Below are 9,245 nucleotides of genomic sequence, written 5' to 3'. Positions count from 1 at the left end.
GTCCGCCCTAAAGCCGGACATCTGGCCACCCTAGTCCCCACTCCATCTCACCATCAGTTTTGGGGTCCTTCACCAAAAAACGTTGAAGACCTCTGCATTAGATAGAACGGAAAACATTTATTGCGATTTTAAAGTGAATCTAATGATATATTCCTAATTTACAGGAAATATCAAAGATTAAATAGAGAGCACTTAACAAAAATGTCACAATCTGTAATTCCAGAGGGAAATCTGTATTTTCCCTCGGGGAATATTAAAGTATGTCTGATTCTGAATCTATGTCTAAAAAGGGGAGCAAGAAATCTGATTAATAAAAAATAAATAAATAAATAAAATAGTAACACAATTCACACTAAGTCCTTTTTAATCTAGGTTAATATTTTACAACATTTTAATACAGAAGTCATAAGGAATACACTGGTTATTGGTGGTTATTTGGTTCACCAGTAATAACCAATACAACCGTTTGTCATTTCCTTGTTATAGCCCAGTTACATTGTTATCATTACAAAAATGTGCAATCATTTTTATTTTATTTCTATGAAATAGTTCCTGTTTACCAGCTGTTTTAACTGACACAGACTGCAACAGAAACAGTAACACAGATAACATCCCAAAAAAGCTCTTTTCATTTAAAGTGATTTACATACTTTAAGCCTTTATGCAGTTACTCCACTAAACTGCTCATGCAACAGAAAAGCACTATTTCTTAATTATAAAATTCATATTCTTTAAAGGAGGAGCCTTTTTTTGCAGAATATCGGCATATGACTATTAGATCAAATCAAATTAACTATCAGCACCACTCACCTTTCTTTGAATGTATATTGTTAGACTATAAGGCATTTCTCTCAGGAATCTAGGAAAATAATAACATCCATTCGTAATCCAAAATGCTCGAATGTCTAAAGCAGGCGGATAATTTTCTATCATATTAGCCATTGTGTTTTCAGCCAGATAGCAGAGCTGCCTCAATGTGTATCAGCAAAGAAAAACACAAATTGAAATTATTGACTAAAATTTGTACTAAATTGTGTACTGAAATCAGTCATAAATACGACAAGTGAAAAAAATAACGTTTCTGGGGTATTCAGTTAATTAATGCTAAATATTTCCATTGAGGAAACCTTGCCATTCGACTTTAGCTTCTATGCTAGCAAACCTTTAGCATTCGTCGCTCAGAGCAACAAAACCATTTCCGGCCTCTAGCCTTCGAAAATAAAAGCACCACCAAAATTACCTTTTCTTCTTCTTCTTTGTTAGATTGGCGGACTGCAAAAAACTTTTAGGTGTATATCGCCACCTACTGTACATAACTGTGTAGCTCTATAGTTCCACCTACTATATTCTATTTTTTATTTATTTTTGTGTTATGTAAAAAAAATAAATAAATAATGCTTTATTAATAACCATTAATTTTTCTCCCTATCTCCATCTGTCCCTAAAATTCCTTTAATACTCCATTCTCTCCCTTTTTCCATAATTACATTCCTCATCCTCTCTCTTTCAGTTGCATATGAAATGCAATCCATCAAAACATGATCCACATTTTCTTTTCTTTCACAACCCTCCCATAAATCATTATTTCTCTTCCCTAGTACAAACAAAAACTCATTCAAGTAGTTTTGTCCAGTTCTTAATCTAATATAAATTATCTCTCCCCTTCTGGTTCTTTCTCCATAATTTTTAACAATTACAGATTTTTTAACCATATATAATCTTCTTAAAATTACCTGTTACATCTCTTCATCTTATTTCTATTTTACTGTGTTTTCACATAAAAAAAATTGGTTTATCATGGAAAAAGTACTTTACGTGAGTGTTTATTTTGGATGAGGGTTTCTTTCTTAGTTTTTCATTTGCAAAACTGAGAAAGAAACATAGACATTTGCACAAAATGCATTAAAATAAATCAATACATGGATATGCCCAAATGTTCTCCTCAAAACAAAATGATTAATGCTCAGAAATTGAGTGTAGCTCCTTATGAACTCAACTCCGAACCTACAGAGGCACATAATGATAGTAACAAAGTTGGCCTTCTATCACCTAAACACAACACCAGAATTAAAAGACTAAATATCAGCCTACTTGAAACTACTTGATGTGTTCTTCTTAGTAGAATTGGTTACTGCTATAAGGACATCTACAGTTCATCCAGAATACTGCTGCCAACGTCCTCACTAAATTTAAGATAGTGGAGCACATAACCTGAGCTCTTAAGTTTTTTAGAATGCTCTTCTTATCTCAGAGAATATGCTTTAAAATACATCTGTATCGGTCTATTAATCCTCTAATGGCTTAGCATCAAAATGCATTACATACTTTTTTTAATTGCAACCTCCCAGACCTCTCAGGTCTTCTCACAGAAATCTACTCCCATACTCAGAACCAGAATCAGGAGAAGAGGCTTTTAGTTCTTATGCTCCACTATCCTGGAAAGAATTCCCAGCACACTGTAAAAGGGCTGAACCCTAACGGAAAGTACCTATTTGTTTAGAGAAGCCTATGACTTTTCTATCGAAACATAATTAGTTATGATTTCTGTCCAGCTTTTCTTTTTGTATTTTTATAATTGTGTCATTTAATAATAATTTTATCTGTTTTCAACATAATCACCTTATTTTATTTTATCCTCCTTAATTATTTGTGTTGTCTTTATGGCACAGTAATTTAGTTTCCTTTTTCTTCTTATGTACAGCCATTTAAAATGTTGTGGAATAAAGAAATTTAGAAGGGGAATAAAAAAACAGTATTCCACTTTAAGTTGATGGGATCATAATAAAGGTAAAGTGTTGATAATAGTTAATATTATTTGCACCCCCTTACCCCTCTCCCCCCCAGGCTCCAGCACACAGAAAACACTCACCACACAGGGCTTCGGGACTATGGGGGTGTCTACGGTCCCTCTTAGCAGGTTCTCTTTTCTCCACCCTATGGGACACCCAACCCGTGTTTTAATGGCACCTTAGACATTAAATCCACTTACACTAACACATTAGGCCCAGGGGGGTGGGTGTGTTGAGCAGGGTCGGGGTCTTGTTCCAACCTGCAGGTGTGCCATGGCTCCCGGGGCACTGAGTTGGTCAGTGGTGGGGTCTGTGCTGGCCCTCTGCATGGGGCTGTCCGGGGTGCCTGACCCTCTTGAATGTTCTGGGTTGGGGGCTCTGCTGGGGCGGTTTGGTGGCGCTCTGGCTTGTGGGGCTCGGGTTTCGACCCTTGTCCTGTGTCTGTCGGACCGGGGCCCTTGGTGGGATGGATTGGTGTAGCTCATGGTTCCTGCAGGGGCCACAGCCCTATGCTCTTTGGGGGGCTCTGTTGGGGGGTTTCCTTTTTGACCCTCTGGGTGGGGGCCTGGTTGACTACATGGAGATCTTCCTGGTCTCTGTGCTCCGTGATGGCCGCTGGTGAACTGAGTCTGAGGTCCTCTCTGCCTCCTCCAGATTGCTGGAGCTGGGCCGATGGTGGTGCCCCCAATGCATGTCTGTTTGCAGGTGCTCTTACAGGTTCTCCCTCGGGTTTGTCCACAGTGTTTTTGCTGCTTGTTTTTGTTAGGTTCCATATCACTCTCCCCAGTGTCTGTTTGGCGGAGCTAGATGGGGGGCCAGGGGTGGCCACCCCTGCTATTTTTCCCTTTTATACAGATGTTGGCAACAGTAATACTCTCAAGTGGAATATTTTAAACATTATAATTTTTCATATATTAACAATTACTTGACAACAAAAACGCTGTGGTTAATCATGCACATCAATATACTAACATTAAAGATGATAGGTACAGAACTCAAGCAGAAATAGATTTTGTGTTTTATGAGGTAAAGAGAAAATTATGTGTCTCTGCAAGTCATCTAGGAGTTTTTAGTGAAATCATAGATAAATAACTATTTTAATAATAAATTATTAAATAATGAATTTATGTAGATATTAGTACTTCTAAATTATAATTTTTATGCAGAATCATTACTGATAAAAGTAGGTTAGTAATGTCAATGGAAAAGATTTGATCCACTATAACTTTTATCTAGAAAGCACGAATATTTGAATATATTGGCTTATTTGTTAGCAAAGGCTGTAGGAAAGTATAGTTTGTCTGTATTTACAAAATATTGATGTTTTGCTCATTAATGTTCGTGTTGGAAAAGCATAGATTGACGGTGAGGTTTTTGTGCCTATCTACTTTTGGCCACCCCTCAGTGTACATTGGTTATTGCCTTGCCACCCTCATAAAAATTGTCTGGCTCTGACGACAGGGGAAAAAAAAGAAAATAGTTAATAAATAGATTATTTTATCGATTCTACATGCATTCTGAGAAATTAACTTTAAAATTAGCAAAAAATTAAACTTTATGTATTAGAATGCTCATCTTCATATCTATTAATAGTATGCCAATTTGAAATTTTTTTGTTTGGACTTTTCGGTTTTATTGGTTTCAATTTACGTAGCAGAAGCCTCATTCTGCTAAAATCCTTTTCAATGTTTGTTACTGTAGCTCTCTAAAACAATTTTTCTGTTTTCTTTGTTTTTTTTTTACTGGAAAAAATAAAAGGGAATACTTTTATATGCATGTAAAGAAAAAGTAGGGCTTGAAATTTGGTTTGGCCTATTCTTGTTACGGAAAGTTTGAGAACCACTGATTTGACCGACTTAATGTAACTGTGCATAAGAGGAATAAAACATAAGATTTGTTTGTGAAAAGAGAGCAAAACCGGAAGTCAAGTTTTTGTTGACCTTAAAATGCTTTACTAATTTCAGAAAGGAATTCTGCTCACAAAATGGCAGGAAATGATGCCCCATTGGTGACACGCTTATGTGTGTAATAGACAAGACATGTCCCGTTATTTGTCGTCCTCTTTTAAAACCCTGCACGAACGCGAGGAAGAGGTTAAACAAAATAAAAGTCACAACCAAACTACAAGAAGCATTGTATTAAATAGCCCGATTTTGGTATACTTTTGTTTAAATAATTGTGAAAAATATATATATTCGAAGCGGTTGCAGTGGTTCACGACCAATTAAGAAATACGATGTTCTGTAAAGTTTTAGGGATAGCTTTTATTCTGAAGGTTTGAAAGCGGAAGGGTCGTATTTTACCAACTGAATAGTAATTCGGCCCAGTACCGTGTGAGAAAAGGAAGAATAGAGGGCAGCTTGTAGTGTTCAGCGGGGTTTGGTAAAGGGTTTGGGGTGGTGTTCTTGTAAATTCTTTTTTTTTTTTTTTTTGCTCATAAAGACTGTTGTTTCTATTAACTATCCTGGCGAGAGGTTGAACGGTTAAAATGGAGGCGGACAGATCCGGCGGAGGACCAAACCCGAACTCCGGAGGCGGTGGTAACGGCAATAGCGGAGCGGGGCGCAACCCTAACGGGCCTAAATCGGCACCGGGCCAGACGACATCGGGTGCCATAGTCGGGCCAATGGCAGCGGCAGCCGGCGCCGTTCCCGGGTCGTTCCTGCCGCGAGAGGCGCAGGACGGGGACTCGGGTATGACGCTTCCCGGGATCCTACACTTCATCCAGTACGAGTGGGGACGCTTCCAGGCCGAGAAATACCGCTGGGAGGCTGAGAGGGACGAACTTAGGGTAAATTTGTCTCTCTTAAAAAACAAAAATAACAAAACATGAGTTTGTTGCTCTCCCATCCAAATAAGCATGAAACAAAAGATATTACAGAATCATAATCTTTGCCCTGCGAGCGCCCATATTCCTTTAAATCATTGTCAGAGGGGCAGCATGCTAATGGGCTACACATTACACCGACCAGGATGCATTATTACTGTACAATATAAAGAAGTGTACCACTTAATGTTAGCAAGAAGGGAAACTGCTACCACTCTCCTTCATAAATTAAACAAACAAGGTTTTAACGAGCATTTATTCATGCTGGTTAAATGCAAGTTGACAAACAAAAAGGCGAGGTAAACAATTCACTTTTGGTTTCCTTTCTTATACTTTGATTTCTTTTCTTTTTTAAAGACACCTCCTAGCCACAGCTATTTAAAATGTTTTCAGACATTCATGCCAAACTGCACGCAGAGGAATTACCGATTATTAAACAAATCCTCCTTAAAATCACCCCATTATTGAGTTATTATTATTATTTTTTTATAAGATCATGTCCTTACTTAACTAAATGTTCATTTGAAATGCAGATAGATCTATAGTGGTGCTCAAAACACAATATTTTTTTTACAACGACACGTTTTAATTTGAAATATTTCATTTGATTCTTAAATGCTTTTATCATGCCATCTGCTTTTTTTTTTTTTTACAAACATGCTGCATGTAGCTCTCCTATGTATTTAAAACAGGGTTATCTTAATAAGATATTTGCTGTCTGTTGTTTTTTCTCTCTTCCACAACTGGAAATAGTCTCTTATTAAGTCTTTTGTTCCATGCCATGACTTTCTTTAAAGGCAAAGCAAGTTTATTTGTATAGCACAATTCAGTACAAAGGCAATGCAAAGTGCTTTACATGAATAAAATATTGGAAAATAAAACAGAATCAAAGCAAGTAGGAAAAAAAATAAAATAAAAAAAATGCAGAAACAAAAAGATCATTATGGTTAAGTGAGATAGTATAGTAAGCATAGTAGAAGTGTTTGTTTAGCTTACTGAACAGAAAATGTCACTATAGTTTAGAGCGGAGGTCTTCAACAGAAACTTCCTGGAGGTAACAAAAGTTTTAGTAGATTAGACTTTTTTTTTTATATTCCCCCTGCAATTTTTTCCACTAATTGAAATGTCTTTAAATACACTTTAACATGATTTCAACACACTGTAGTAAACATAAATAGATGCAGAAGATGTCTTTCTGCCGTTTCATTCATAACACCTGTCCCATCAACCAGGAATCAGAATCAGAAATACTTTAATAATCTCAGGAAGAAATAACTTTCGTTACATTACTTCATCTGTAATAGAGTGGCTATAGGTACAGTTTTATATAACACAATTTTATACAATATATATAAATAGGGGGTCCTTGGCCTGGAAAACGTTGAAGACCCCTGCTTTAGGGTAAAGGGAGTCTTTCTTTTCCCTTTGCTATTTCCAATAGCAGAGAATGGCATAGTAGCTCTATGAATATTATGGGAAAACATATGACTGCTTTTTTTTTGTTTTGAAAGCCAGGTATTGGTTATTTTCCTATCCCTATTTCCAAACAATGACAGGCTGTAAGTTGTGTGACTAAATATACTTATAGATCGATAGGTTTCTGTTTTTACTAAATATGGGGAAAGTGTGTTTACGTTCTTCAAGCTGGCTGAATGTTGGTATGCAGCAACAAACTGGAGCCTTTTTAATGCTCAATAAAACCTAAAAAAAGATACATATATCTGAAGGCCAGTCTTTGACATTTCATGTGAAGGACTGGGTAAAAACAGCATGACAGAAATTTTTAAAGGTTTCAAAACTAACTTTTTAAAACCCTGTTATACCTCAATTACAGCAACCCAATTTGCAGTGTCTTTAAATAATCTTATTTTATTTATGAAATTATGCTATTATAGGAGTAAAAATGTCAAAGTCTAAGCTTTGATCAGTTGTTGAGAAAACTCCCCAAGCTTAAATGTAAACATAAAAACAGACATGATTCCCAGAATGATGATCATCCTCAGTAAAATGTATATCTGTATGTCGTGCAAGCGCTCAGATTAAATCCCAACCCCTGAACTGGCGTGCACATAAATGACTCACTGGTGCGGGGGAAAATTTAGGCCAAAACATGTCGATATTAAATGATCAGCAGCTTACAAATCCTTACAGCGTCTGCCTTTAGGTTAGATGAGTGGGCCTAGAACTTGAAAGGTCATTGATTTCAATGGGTAAAAATGTCATGGACAACCTATGTGTGAGTCAGTGGGTATAAAAATGCCCTTAAGCAAACCCTGAGTCCCATGGTGGTCCCAGTTATTCAAATGTGAAAGATAAATGTCTCTTCACAAACCTCATCCTGCATAAATTTGAGGCAGCTTTGCCAGGCAAGGTTTAACTTACTTGGAAAACTGATTTAGGCTAAGAAAAAGTTGGAGAAATATATACAATTGCATTTTTGCACCGCTCTTGGAACAGTTTTCCTTTTTTAAAAATCTCATCTTGAGATACTGTTCTTTTGAAGCATCTAAAAACACAGTTTGCTTCTCAAATTGCCCCTGATTCAGGTCTATATAGTTATAAATAGGAATCTTAAAAAATACGGATCCACGATAACAAACTGCCAGAGCTCGCCTCTTTTCTGGCCACAAGGAAGAGAAACTGAGAACAGAAATCAGTAACAGGTCATCGCCATGTCCAACAGGCTGTTCTAATGCTGGGTTTGCTTGTAAGTATTTACGTCACATGATTTGGCTTCACAGGTACAATTAGCACAACGTCCTTAGCTGGAGGAATGAAAAAGGGAACACTGCACTGTGGGGTTGGAAAAAAATGACCTAGCTTACATTTTAACACCCACAGGCTTCTGGCTTTTGTTGCCAACATGTTTGAAGAGCTCTCAACATGCCAGTTAGTTTTCCCGCTGGCTACATTCTGCACAATTAACAACATGGAGTATGTGTGTGTATATTTAGCCTAAATGCTGTCACACGTGGCAACTTGTGTGCTTAATTTCAGTAATATAAATGAACCACATATGTCTTAAAAATACCAAAAAAAGAAGAAACATGACTATCAAACAGAGAATATAGACTTTCTGTTTGCAAGCTGTGAAACTTTTATTTGACATCTTTGAAGCATGGCGTTTCTTTGCAAGACCACCCTACGTGTTCCCTCTGCGAGCGTGTTGTTCATCTAAGAGGCCACCTGTGGTGTCCTGTCTCCACTGACAGGCCGGTAATTAGTGTCGCCCCGCCTCTCTGAGTCAGGTGGGATGTCTCATGTCAAACGCAGGACAGCAGCAGGAAGGACAGGTGGTTGCTTACTGCTAAACATTTGAAAAAGTTTTGTGAACTAAAAAATATTTCTCTTATTTCTTTGTTGGCCATGTCACTTTGGGCAAATAGATTAGTGGTTACCCAGATAGATTCAGTTCCTGTTTACTGTGGGCTTTAGGGCCCCTGGGTACATCTCTAATTAATAGTTCCACTCTCTTAGCTTTGACACACACCCCATTTGTAAGCATTGCACTATTTGCAACCATTCTTTCTACCCACTTACATATTCATTTTCTTTTATGCAATACCTTGACAAAGTATTCAGATACAGGGTATTTTTTTCACATTTTTCTGAGCTTATAAACACAAACA

The 9,245-nt window shown here is 37.1% G+C and overlaps 1 protein-coding gene across 1 annotated transcript in view; it reads left to right on the top strand.

The window, feature by feature from the left end:
- Positions 1 to 5,111: 5,111 nt before the first annotated feature.
- strn4 (striatin 4) overlaps positions 5,112 to 9,245 on the top strand; it is a 28,499-nt gene continuing 24,365 nt past the window's right edge. The window contains exon 1 of the mRNA XM_015377267.1: positions 5,112 to 5,580. Within this exon, the coding sequence (XP_015232753.1) occupies positions 5,278 to 5,580 (303 nt within the window). The 5' untranslated portion in view covers positions 5,112 to 5,277. The remainder of the gene's footprint in view (positions 5,581 to 9,245) is intronic.

This window comes from Cyprinodon variegatus, unplaced genomic scaffold (assembly GCF_000732505.1).
Source record: "Cyprinodon variegatus isolate N-32 unplaced genomic scaffold, C_variegatus-1.0 Scaffold150, whole genome shotgun sequence".
Lineage (NCBI taxonomy): Eukaryota > Metazoa > Chordata > Actinopteri > Cyprinodontiformes > Cyprinodontidae > Cyprinodon > Cyprinodon variegatus.
The sequence above is the reverse complement of the archived record's forward strand: the minus strand, read 5'-3'. Positions and strand labels throughout refer to the sequence as shown.